This window comes from Hydra viridissima, unplaced genomic scaffold (genome assembly GCF_058129835.1).
Source record: "Hydra viridissima isolate aposymbiotic clone 2 unplaced genomic scaffold, HvirCarnegie_v1 scaffold_1, whole genome shotgun sequence".
NCBI classification, from domain to species: Eukaryota; Metazoa; Cnidaria; class Hydrozoa; order Anthoathecata; family Hydridae; genus Hydra; species Hydra viridissima.
Genome location: NW_028324300.1, coordinates 3,687,425 through 3,701,156, shown reverse-complemented (window position 1 = coordinate 3,701,156; position 13,732 = coordinate 3,687,425). Strand labels below are relative to the sequence as shown.

Sequence of the window (13,732 nt, the reverse complement as noted above, 5' to 3'; positions counted from 1 at the left end):
CCGCTTCTTTGAATCAAGTTACCAGTTACCGAATTGTTGATAGTAAAAAAATCTCTCGTCCTGGACATCATCGTCGAAGTTCTCCTTCTCTTGCAATAGTTAAATTATTGTTTCGTGCATAAATCAAGATTATTGCATCTATTTCAAAATCGTTTAAATCAATAACGGCTATTATTTAAGCCACACAAATTTATTTTTAAAAAAAACATTTTTTGCAAGAAATATTAAGAAGAAACTTCTTGTCTCATTCGATGAAAACACCTATTTTCCATTCCTTCTCTTTTTTAAAACAATAGTAAAGATTTTTATTAAAAAATAGTCATCAATACTGTTACAAAATTCAAATTCGAAAGAATAAATCACTTGTTTCACGAGAATAATATTTTTAGCTTACTTAATAATTTTAAGTATCAGATTTATCATTGATCTATTGACCAACAATAATCTTTTTGAAAAAATTATTTTTTCAAAGTTGATAATACTTTTTCAAAGACGTTGAAGAAAAAAAAACTTTATTTTCTAAGTTAACAAAAGTGGCTTGTAATGTTTAGCATGTCACGCTTCGTTGCATCATGGTAAGACCTTACTTGCCACTTTTATTAATTAGGAAACAAAATTTTTTTCTTTAACGCCTTTGAAAAGGTTGGTTTTCAAAAATGCCTTCAACAAATAACATCTGTAAAGTTTAATTACAAAAAATTACGTCATTTCAAGCAGTTTAGCATACTTTGATTAATAGCATTACGTAGTGAGCTTCTTTTTAAAAATAAAACTAATTACTAATACCTTTTTTTCCGACAAGTCGAAAAAGGGTATCAGTAATTAGTTTTATATTCCAAATGATGTCGGGAAAATATATACCGACAAGTTGTTTTCGTTGGTTCAACTTCCATCATGAGTAAAAAAACAAAGATCTTAATAAATGATATTAATAAGACCTAAGAAAGTGTATTAATAGTTTTCTAGGCTGTTAAATTGTTCTGAGATTTGAAATAAATTTTTAAAAACTGTTTCGTGTTGAAGTTGACTAGTTATTCTTAGTTAATTCCGTGCATTGAGCTTTTTACTTTATCAATTACACTTTTATTGTTCTAAATACTTTAAATTCTATTCAAAAAATACCGCAAAAAAAAAGAAAAAAGGTAATACGAACATTAAAGAATAAACAAAACTTATTTAAGTCTAACTACTGCAAAACATTTATGCCAAAAATCTAATAAGAAAAGTCTTTTGAATTATGTTTATGGTGAATCGAAACTTGAGCTTTATCACAACCGCCAACATTTGATGGACGTTTATTACGGATTATAGTAAAATGATATAATCGTCTTTTAAAACAGCTGTAGTTTTTGAAATGTATTCAATAGAAAATGATTGTTTGTTAAAAAACTATTGGAAGAGAGATCACCTTTTTTCAAATCCATATTGTATGGACAAAAATAACAAAACTCTAAACTCCCATCGAGAATAATCCTCATTCTCGCCATTAGAATTTTAATTGGTGTTTTATAAACCAGTTTGTTTTTTCTTTTTCAATTACTTGCTCGATGCCGGCCTTGAAGAAAGAAGCAAAATCGTTTTTAAGAGGATAAAGCAAAGTTCTTCAAAAAATGAGGAATCCTAAAGTAAAAACAGTTTAGGATCCAATCTTGCTCTTCGATTTCTTCTTGAGGTACTTTAAATTTAATGTTTGTTAATACATGTGCAATTTTGTTGCGCAGTGTTTCCCAACCTCTTTCATACAATTCCTAACTCAAACTTTATTAAATTTCTTTTAGCCCCTATAATTAAATTTTAAGATTCAAAACTTGAATTGTTCGCTGAAGAAATTGAGAAACGTAATACGGGTATTTTAGACGTTTGTCCCTCTGAGTAGAGAGAGCTTCACATTGGCAAACGCTGATGCAACTTCATGTTTTCAAAGTTTGAATGATGGTAATATTCCTAAAAAAGATATATAACAAAGCTTGAATTTTACTTTAGTGGTAAGCAGAAGTTCATTAAAGTTTGAAATTTCTTAAACAAAAAATCTTAATGCAACCTACAAGTTTTGAAAAAATATAAATAATTGAATCTCTCTAAACTTTTTAACATAGCCTAGATGATGCACTTGGTTGGTTTGTTGTTAGTTTCTTTAATTCCTTTTTCGAAAGGTAAGCTTTTATAATTCTATTAACGCATAAAATCTGTTTGTTATGATTTTAAATCTGACGAAATGGTTGTAGGCTAATGCTTCAGCTGCAAACTATTGTTTTTAAATGTTTGAAGCTAAAAAATTTAACCTATTTTTCATAAAGTTTCATGTTAAATTTCTCTAAGATGATCCTGAAATGTCTGAGAAGAACTTCAATTAACTTTCATTAATAGTGTTTCAATTTGGAAATGCTATGAAAAATGATGTGGCTCACAAAAATAAAATTTTTTCATTTCAATATACGTTTGTTTTTGAGCTTTAACGCTAAAATTAGCCATTTTAAAACTGTTGCGCATTCCTATCAATATTGGCTATTAACGATTCTCTGCCGATCAATTATAAACACATATAGTCCGAAAAATCTATAATCCCAATTTGATGTTCCGGAGAAACCCTTTGGAGGAAGTGGTATATATACACCCCTGATATCAAAAATACAAAAACTGAAATAAAACTATTTTATTTAGAAAAAAATATCAGTTTTAAAATTCTCATTTTATTAAACATTATCTGTAAATGATAGGTTCTTGTATTTTGCATTTTTTACAGTATTTTGCATCATTTTTTAATTAATTGTGCAATGTGATAGAACACTGCATGAACTTTTGGAGTCACATTAATTCAATCCTTTCCAAGGCTATACATGAGCTCTAAAATTCAGTAATAGTTTGGGTATAGTTCTTATCAAGAGATGTTCCAAAACAGAAAGAAAGAACTTTTCCGAATTTTCTTTGTGTCAATGATGCTAAAAATTCGGAAAGCATAATTCTGCTCAGTAAGCACATCAACGTTTTTCAGTAGTTTGTGGCAGTCATTTCCTGCAAAATGACCTTCAGGAAAAGACTGGATTTTGATGTGAAGTGCAGTAGGCTATTCTTCTGCCTTTAACCACCTGTCTTTATATGTAGAGAAGGATCATCACACCCAGAAGAAAAAAAAGTTCCATAGATGGAAACAAGTCAAGCACAAGTTTACTATATATGACATTGAGAAAAGGGGCTCATGGACTACACTTTTGAAGTCTTTTGCTTTTTTCAAGTCTATTCTAGCAGCTTTGAAGGCTTTGAAGTGAACCTAGATTACAAAGATTCCCACAATTTTTCAAGTTTCACGAGTCAGTGTCACACTATGCGCATGGGTGAATACTTGCATGTGTCTGCAAACCACAGAGAATATTTGCCAATTTCAAGTCACATGACACAGCTAATGGAACATTTTCAGGACAGATCAAGGTCAAAAGTTTATTGACGTTAGAATAATTTTCTGGTACATCTTAAGCAACTGCAATAAGAAGTTGCCGTTTCACACTGCTGTCTGCAGCAGTTAGGCAAGTCAAGGTCTTTTTGCAGGGTGGAAGTGGAATTGGACTATTTTTATTGAGCTGTTGAGTGCAAAGACTGATTTTGAAAAAGCCACCCCTATCATCCAATCTCAGCTTGACAAGATATTCTGAGTATACTTGTCTCTGTGTCAAGATCGCATTTTGAATCACTTTAAAACTCTTGCAGTGTTCAACAATATATTGGCTTTTTTTTTTGATCCAGGGAAATATCAATTGCACTCTGAGAAAAATAATTGGTTAGCTGACATTTAAGTTGCATAAACTTTGCTTTATAATTTGGTTTTTACTTTGGACGGTGTCTCAAAGTACATCTATGGTCATAATCTTTATGATTTTGCTTTATTTAAATATCTTTTTAAATAAGTTAAAGGAAATAACTTCAATTATCAGTTTTATTTCCATTTAGTCACATTTTTTTGCATGAGATGGGTTAGAATTGACCCAGTCGGCACAACTCGGCGATATGTTACGCGTGGTTTCTGTTACGTGTTTAAAACCCGCTAAAACATAGAGAATAACACGTTTCAAGAATCGGTTTTCAATCCGAGAAATAAACTTGCTAGCCATTCCAGACGATTTTTTTATAATTCAAATAAACATATATAGTTTATATCATTGTATAGAGCTTGACTTGACTTCTAAAAATGAGGGGTCATTCGGCCTTTGAAGTTAAGCGGATCTAAAGTTATTGAATTTTTTGTAGTGCAAAAATTGATGATTTTTTGACGAAAGGTATAGGGCTTAAGTATGGAAAATTTGCAATGTTATGGCACCGAAAAAGAGAGTATTTTTGGATTATATTGACTTTTGAATAACTTTTGAACCGTTATTACATTTGACTTGATATTTTCCATATTGATTCAACAACTATAAAACAACAAAATACCAACAAAAAAAAATTTTAATTCTGTTGGGATTGCCCAGAATCGTCTATTTTACAGACTGTGGGTTTTAACTTATTTACTTAGTTTTGGTGTCATATTGACTCTTGAATAACTCTTGAACCATTATTACATTTGACTTTAAATTTTTTATAGTGATCCAACAACTATAAGCAAATAAAATACCACAATTTTTTTTTTAATCTGTACGGACTGCCCAAGTTCATCTATTTTACGCAAAACGCGAGGCAAGAATTATTTTGTTCTATTTCCCATTTTAAAAGTTGGGAGAAAATGAGTTACTAGTTTTAGTTAGTAATAATAACTTTTAAAATACGCATTATTTTATAAATTTTTTTCAAATAACTTGCTTAAACATAAATTATTTAAAGCAAAAGTTATTATTTCTTTAAAAATTAAAGCTAAAACTTTAAACAATTTTTACTTTTAGAAAAAATCAAAAACTTTCTCCCAACATTAAAACTTGGAGATAGAACAAAATAATTCTTACGTCGCGAAAATCAAAACAAAAAACGTCGTAAAATATGCGAAAGAATATAGATATATATATGCATAATTTCTATATACAAATCCTTAGAATCTATTCTTCAAGAAAACATAAATAAATACTTGTTATAAAAAGAGGAAAGACTAAACTTGCAATTTCCACCTGGACACTTTTAAAATACACTTTTTTTTAAAAAAAAAATTAACCTTGAAGTTTTGAAACGCTAAGAACTAAAAATTTATGTATAAAAGTTAAAAAGTGTCCACATTCCATTAGATTCCTTATCCCTTTTTTAATATATACGGAAAGTTTTATAAAAATTGGATGTGTTTTGGTACTAAGGAATCCTAACCTCCAAAAGCTTCGTTTTAAAAAAACGTTCCCGCTTTAAGCTTTTTTCTTAAAAGTGGTCTTAAGATATGGATAAAATTTAAATGAAGCCATATAATCCTTAGTACTTTCTATATTTGGCTGGAAAGAGGTTGAGTAACACTAATTGATTCAAAAAACCTCAAGGTGCTTGCTTAAGCATACAAAAAGTTATAAGAGAGTAAAGTTCATGAAAATTTCGTGTTTTTTGTCAAACGTCAAATGTTTTTCGTTGAGCCGTGGAGTCGCTAAACTTGCTCTATTTACCGAAACACGAATTATAATTGTGATGTATTTTATAGAATATTCTGTTTTTACGGATGGTTTCACCGTTGCAGAATCGTAGTATGATTTTGTAATAGGTTTTTGTAATGGTTGTGAAACTAGTGATAAAAACACGCGAATATTTAAAAGTTGATTTACGCGCAGAAGCAATTACGGAAAGTGGATACTGACGTAGTTTCCTTAAAATCCCATAAATATACAGTGCTTCCAGATAGTATTAGCGCACTCGTAATTTTTTTATTATGGACAACTTCAATTCAATATAAATTGTAAAGCAATTTAAATTTGGAACTAACTTTTTTTTTAAATGAAAGGTAAAAGCAATTAAATTTAATTATAATGTCAAATATTGTCAACCTGCTTGTTTTTTTTATGAGTTAATTAGAAGTTTAATGACTACTCGGAAAAATGTCTGAAATTAAGCGTGCGAATGTATTAGCGCACTCATTTAAAATGTATTAGCACACTCGTTTAATTCCTTTGAGAAAAACTTTTTTGGTTAATTTTTGTTAAAAACTCTCTGCTGATTAATATTAACCAATAAAAAACATAAGAGGAATAAATTGAAGTGGCGGAACATCATTTGAAATACAGTTAGTTAAAACTTTAAAATTGCAACAACAAAAATATGGGTTTAAGGAGCATATCAATCGAAACAAAGTGGCAAGTTGTTGGCCTGAACAAAAGTGGTCTCAGCAATCGAGAAATCGGACGTCAACCTGAAATCAGTGAATGCAGCGTTAGAACAACGCTCAAATATTATAATGAGTTTGGAACAGTCAAAGACAAAAGTCGCTCTGGTCGTCCCAAAAAAATGTCAGAATGGGGCGAAAATAAAGCAATTATGCTCGCTAGACGCAACACAAACATGAGCATAGCCGAAATCACCTCAGACCTGAATACAGCGTTGGGTGCACATCAAGTTAGCTGATCAACAATTAGCAAGCTTATGAATAAAAAATATCTTAATTCATACCTTGCAACAAAGAAGCCACTATTAAGTATCAAAGACCGTCTCAAGCGAAGAAAATGGTGCAAAGAGAGAGCTGCATGGACTGTAGAGCAATGGAGAAAAGTAATTTACTCGGACGAGTCAAATTTTGAACTTATTAATCGCAAGAAAAGGGTTGTCGTGAGGAGATGCAAAAACGAAAAATATAATCCTCGTTTTATCATGTCAAAAGTTCATGGAGGAAGAGGTTCAATTGGCATTTGGGGCTGCATTGCTGGATCTAGCAATGGACTAGCGCATCTTTACACTGATTGCCTTAATCAACATCGATATAGAGAGATATTAGAAGATTATTTAAAGCCATCAATGGACGTTTTCAAGGCTGACTCCACCTGGCAATTTCAACAAGATAACGCTCCTTGCCACACAGCACGCTCAATAAAGCAATACATGGAAGAAAACGGTTGAATCTAATGCCTTGGCCCGCTCGCTCACCTGATTTAAATCCTATTGAAAATCTTTGGAGTTGGATGGACTGCAAATTACAAAAAAGCAAGCCCACTAACTTGATGCAGCTCAAAACGCAAATCCAAGAGTTGTGGAACACCGTGCCACAAGAACTAATCAGAAAACTTATAGATTCTATGCCGCGTAGAGTCTTGGCATGCCTTAAAAACAAAGGTGGCCACATAAAATATTAAACTTTCTTAGAATCTTTGAAAAACTGTAAGTGCGCTAATACTTTTGCACGCTTAATTTCAGACATTTTTCCGAGTAGTCATTAAACTTCTAATTAACTCATAAAAAAAACAAGCAGGTTGACAATATTTGACATTATAATTAAATTTAATTGCTTTTACCTTTCATTTAAAAAAAAAGTTAGTTCAAAATTTAAATTACTTTACAATTTATATTGAATTGAAGTTGTCCATAATAAAAAAATTACGAGTGCGCTAATACTTTCTGGAAGCACTGTAGCTTTAGCGGGTTTTTTTTAATGAAATTATTTGAAGCATTTTAAAAAGTATAAATTGAAGGAGAGACTTTTGTAAAGCAGTTTTTAATGAGTAAAGAAGATTTAAAATTGAAAAGTTGTGTTCCCTGCAACAGCTGCTTCATTTTGTATTTTCTTGAAGATTCAACAGTATACTTAGAGTACATTTGGGGAAATATTTGTCAAAAATATATGTTATTAAGTATATATTTATATGTTAAGTAATTACAGTTTTTGTATCTATTAGACTTTAATGTTTCTGCTTTTCATACATTTGTTGCCTTGTGTAGAGTTAAGACCAAGCCCATGCAATATATTAGATATATCTATATTTCTGGTAAATATTTTTTGTTGTTGTTGCCATAATGTACATTAATTTGTTGGATATAAGCAAAAAAAATGTTGAATGTTATAACAATAGTTGGATGTTATTAGGGTAAAGTAGGGTAATTTCGGCATATTAAGCTATTTTGTTGTTTACAGACAATGATTGCTTTAATAACGTTAAAAAATCATGCATATTGATGTCCTGCAGATATATCTATTAAATAATAGTTCAAAAATTGTTTCAAACTTACAAAGTTTTATGTAAAATTTGTTTTACAAAATACTCAAAAATGACGAAATTAGCGACCTAGTATGGTAATTTCGGCACAATGATACGGTAAATTCGGCATACTTAAGAAAATAAAGAAGTTCGTTGAAAACGCATTAATATAATTAAAATATTATAAACAGCTATAAATCTGCATTGTATAAAGTAATTGTCTCTTAAATGGAATTTGTTACACCTAATTGGCATTTAATTAAGGGCTTTGCAATTGCAAAGATTCATATTTTTTGAACCACCTTTTTTAGTAAAGTATGAATACATCACCCAAAACAGAAACCTTATTAGAAAAATGTGCTTCCAAAGTAAAATTGTAAATAAAATGATTACTAATTTCTATGATTTCGATGATTATTTCTAAATTCTGTTTAAATAAGAACTCATGTTTAAGCTTATAAGTAGTTCATAAAATAATATTTTACATAACTTCAATAGTTAAACATAAAAAGATAAAATACAAAATTCAAAGAAAACTTTATAAAAAGAGATTTATTGAAGAAAGTTAAAAAACAGTTTATCAATGTAACTTTTTTTTAAAGAATCAGTGTTTCATACAGTCATCACAAGTAAATATTTTTTTAGCATAAACACCACATATAGCAGCACATGTTTCATGCCACCATCTATAGCATTTATGGCATTTATCCCAATTATCCTTTAAATATGGATTGACAGGATCCCCATAATTGTATTGACACATTGCACAAAGTTGTTTATTAATCATACCTTTAGCATCAAGGTTATTCAAACACGTCTTTTGATGTGTAGATATATTTTATCAAATGCACTTTTTGTGTGGCTGCCTGTTCTTATATTTCAAAGTTAAAGATTCCTCTAGCTGAGATTTACATGGTGATCCAGTAATTCTTCCAGCATGATTTACCCTCCATTTTATACCTGTTCGTTTTGTATTTTTAATGTCAAGTCCAGCTAGTGGACTTGACATTAAAACTACAAAACTAACACCATGAGGTTGTGAGGTTTCATCAGAGGTGGCTAGTTCTAATGACTTCTGAAGTGTAAATGATTTATTTGGTGAAGCAGATTCTAAATATAAATATTTAATCAAAAAAGGTGAATAAAATTAGGCAACATGTAAATTATAAAAAATTTGAACTATTTTTTTAAGAAACTTTTTTTTAGGTTAATAAGACAACAGATAAGTTATTATTTTGCTTGATTTAAAAAAATTAATTTGTATTTTAAATAAATGGTGGAAGATGGTAAAAATAATACATCTTTTAAAATAATTTACCTTTCTGAGAAGCAATTACACATTCTGTAACAAAATCAATATGATCTAAATCTTTAACAGAGTCTAAAGCATTGTCGAGAGTAGGGTGCATTTCAGAGGTAATATTTGATTTTGAAATTTTTGATACAACATACAAGTGATTAGTAGCCTTAGCTGCAGCAAAGTCTTCTTCAGTAAACACATTTCTATCAAATGGATATATTCCACATTTTTCAATATTTTACATGTTTTGAACCCATTATATGATGCTAACACACACACACACACACACACACACACACACACACACACACACACACACACACACACACACACACACACACACACATATTATTGTATATAATAAATTATTAATTTATTATATACATACTATTATATATGACATAAATTTAATTTATATTGTGGGGAACTATTATTTTACTAAGTTTCACAGAGTCACTAACGAACTCGTTATTATCTTATTGCTATCTGAATTTCTGAATTACTAAAATCAGCTTCTTCTATAAATAATATTTCAGACGCTTATTTCCCATTTTGGTTTCAGAGAAAACACAGGTCGGCAAATTCGGCACTGCCGAAATTAAAAACTATTTATATGCCGAAATTATCTCCTTAGAGCAGTCCTTGGGGAAACTTTTATATCTTGTAACATACTTTGAGTTTCATCTTATTGTTGCTCACATTTTATTCAGTTTATATTTTTGAATAAAATAAATAACAACTTTTGGTAAAAATTTCCGAGAAAAAATCATTTATCCTACATTTTCAAATTGGTCAAAATGTTAAGAAAAAGCTAATAATCATAAATTAACGTACCTGTAAAAGTTTAAAGCAGTATTTTTAGGAAAATTGTTTATCATGCTACAATACCCAATTATGATTTTAACATTCCAATAAATAAATATTTTTAGGTGTCTTTTGAAGGGGTGCCGAAATTATCTCCCTGCCGAAATTACCCTACTTTACCCTATATTCTCAATAAAATGATAATGTGTATATCGGTAATATGGCAATATTATGGATATATACCTATATTTATATTTTTTCTAATAATTAGGTTTGTTTCCTATATTTTAACATTTTACAAGTTTTAGTAGTTAATGCTGTAAAATTAGCAGTTTAACAAAAATGAAGACAGCAAATTCAGCATCATATATAAAAAAATATATGAAGAAATGTCAAGCAGCTTTAACTGGAAATATATCTTTGGCTTGTGCTTTCAATTTATCTTCATCAAGCTCTCATTCTCAAACTGGTTTCTTAGAAGAAATATTAGAAGATAGTGAGAGTAATATTTCAAAGTGTTCTCACAATGATTCCCTAACGATAGCTTTAAGTTCAAGTAGTCATTCTCATTTTGATTCCTCAGAAGAAATTGATCCTTTTGAAAGTTCAAGCTCAGAAAATGAAGATACATGTTTAATTAAGCAAACTGTGCATGAACTTTTATCAGTTCTTACCAAATGGGTAGTAAAATACAAACTCCAAAGAGAGAATTTTGTAAGTTGTTAAACTTGAAACAAATTAGTGGTTGTTTTCATCAAGAAGGCATTCCAAAAGATTCCCATTGGTAACCATGTGCCAAACAAGCAATATACTGACCATTTGTCTTCAACACATGACTTACCTTTGATTTTGTCGACAGTTTTATTGTCATTAGTGACATGGAAGATTCCTAAAAAACAGTTAAAGACTTATTTGAGTGAAAGGTTAAAGCAAGGAATGAAAAGAGCGCTTTCTGCCAAGAGACTGATCAATTTATGCATTTTCTTTTATTTGCCGTTTTTTAAATTTAGATATATGCATATATCTTTATATATATATATATATATATATATATATATATATATATATATATATATATATATATATATATATATATGTATATATATATATATATATATATATATATATTTTTTTTTTTTTTTTGAAGTAAATTTTTTGAAGAAATATAGCTACGTTAATTTTTTGACTTGGAAAAAATAAAGAAAAGTATAATTATGTTATAAATATAATGTAGTAAATAATGAAAGGAACATTAATGTTCCTTTATTATGATAATTTATTTTCTTTACTATAATATAAGTTGTACGTTGAAAATGATTATCTTAAACGAACAAGTTATTCTAATAAATTAAAATGATTTTAAAAGTTTCCTTGATTGAAACTTTAGTATAAACACGTGGCAGAATTAGTAAAACTCACGTAAAATCTACGTATTTTTGGTTACGCTTAACCCGTCTTGTACACGTGTTTGATCAAGATTTAAGTTCCAAACTGAAACTTCATTTAATACGTGCTTAAAACCTTATAAGACACGTATTTAAAACCTCAGTAAACACGTGTTTGAAACTTCATAAAAGACGTGTCAAACACCAGTAAAATTTCCTTGAAACCTACGTGTTCTTGGTTTACATCTGGATTGTGACGAATACGTGTTTATAAGGGTTTTAATTCCGAAATTGAAACTAGATGTGCCGACTGGGATTTTAAATAAAATATACTTTCAAAAATGATTATATATTTTTCTGCTATTACTTCCTTATGGCTGTATAGAAATTATGTAAAGTTATATAATCAACCTGATTATTATTTTGCAACAGCAGCCAACTAACTTAATCATCAAAACTTATCATCAGGCCAATTATACATAAGCTTATTTTAAACTTGATACACGTATAAGTGCATCAAGTTTAAAAGTTTCATAAAACTGGCCTCTTAAAGTTTGCGAAATATCAAAGCGCAGCATGGACCAGCCAATGGTTCAACGCTGGTCAAAGGTACATCAGATGGGTTCTTCAACAATTATCATCTCAATCCCCATTTAGGGTAAGAAGTTATCATCTAAAGATTTCCAAAAAAAATAGAATTTGGTAAATGCTTATAAGTCACACATCAACCAAACAACTTTTTATGAAAGGTTCATAATTAAAATAAGATAAACACAATTATTTACTTTTTAAGAGTCAATTATTGTTTTTTCATAATAATAATTGTAGGTCAACAGGACGAAGTGACTAAAGGGTACAACGTGGTCAAAGGTACAACAGGTTTCCTTATTCAATAAATTAAAAAAACCACTTTGTAGTTGAGTAGCTAAACCACCATTTGAAAAAATTGTTAAAGGAAAATTTTGCCATTAAAATTTCTCTGAACTTTAGTACATAAAGCAACCTTGCCATTTCTGCATGAATTTAAATTTTTTTTATGTCAAATAATCTATCATGGTTTCAAACCTTATTTCAAACCTTACTGCTAGTTAATCTAGAGTGAGCTAAATTATCTGGATTATTTACGTAGAGTTTTTAGTAAGATAAATACACTCAGTTATGAAGAGAAAACTTGCAACTCCATATTTTAACTCATCGAGTAAAAATGTTATAGTAATTTTTTAACTCCTTAAAACATATAAAAGTTGAATCAACAACGGCGTTTGCTAATTAGTTGGTGAATATGATAATTGGGCTTTGGAAGACAGACTTCTATTGAGACAAACCAATAATTCACATTGTGTATAACTACCATGTAAGCTGTTAATTTGGCTCTATAGCAGTTTACAACCTGAAAACTCTAACATAACTTTAACATTAACCTAAATTGTAAACTTAACACAACTTAAACATTAAACTAAAAAAAAGAAAGAATATCCTTTGAGGTTTTTTTCTATAATTTTTGCAAAATCAAACAATATTAATTTATTAATTTGTTAAGTTACTCTAGTTTGATAAGCAACGTAACATGACAATACAGTAAATGAGAAAGAGCTAAACTTTATGAAATTGATCATTATTACTGTTTTTAGGCTAAATCATTAAATTTAATCTAATGAACTTGTTAACATATTTATAAAAGGTCTTAACAAAAATCATTTCTTGCTTGTTATTACAAAAATCAAGAAAATTGCAATGTATTTTACTGATTGAAGACTACAATAAAAATGAATCTTTTAAGTAATGCCAGTATGTTATATATTCAATATTGCTACTGTAAAGACTAGCATGAGAATTATTACCATTCCTTCCACATAAGATGATATTATATGGATATGCATTTTTGTAAAATTTTCATATTTAGCTCAAATTATTAGCCAGTGGACTCCGTTTAGCGACTGTTCTGCAACATGTAACTTAAACAATCCTGTGCGCACACGCACACGAACTTGCACACCTGAAGGTGTATGCCAGAATGTACCGTTAGTTGAAAACGCCCCATGTAACACAGAGTTTGCTTGTCCAGGTATAATTTCTACTGAACTAACATCTAGTTAAAACTAAATGTAAAGGTATTATAAATGTGTTTTAAAGTTGCAGAGCAAGCTCAATAATACGCCTAATCTAACAAG

At 29.5% G+C, this 13,732-nt stretch overlaps 2 protein-coding genes across 2 annotated transcripts in view; one reads left to right on the top strand and one right to left on the bottom strand.

Moving 5' to 3' along the window:
* Positions 1 to 13,732, top strand: part of LOC145194394 (SCO-spondin-like) — an 89,305-nt gene that overhangs the window by 69,407 nt on the left and 6,166 nt on the right. Inside the window, exons 21-22 of the mRNA XM_090084290.1 lie at positions 2,102 to 2,153; positions 13,465 to 13,626. Coding sequence (XP_089940416.1) covers positions 2,102 to 2,153; positions 13,465 to 13,626 — 214 coding nt within the window. The remainder of the gene's footprint in view (positions 1 to 2,101; positions 2,154 to 13,464; positions 13,627 to 13,732) is intronic.
* LOC149892932 (uncharacterized) lies at positions 8,914 to 9,680 on the bottom strand. Its single transcript, XM_090098668.1, has 2 exons — positions 9,391 to 9,680; positions 8,914 to 9,182 (listed from the first exon to the last, which is right to left on the bottom strand). Exons 1-2 carry the CDS (start codon positions 9,479 to 9,481, stop codon positions 8,914 to 8,916), a joined length of 360 nt encoding a protein of 119 aa, XP_089954794.1. The 5' UTR covers positions 9,482 to 9,680.

Excerpts from the sequence above, each read along its gene's own strand:
- LOC149892932 (XM_090098668.1), bottom strand. The coding sequence starts at position 9,481 with ATGCACCCTACTCTCGACAATGCTTTAGACTCTGTTAAAGATTTAGAT. Across the intron at positions 9,183-9,390 it reads TGTAATTGCTTCTCAGAAAG|AATCTGCTTCACCAAATAAA; the intron begins GTAAATTATTTT and ends ATTTATATTTAG.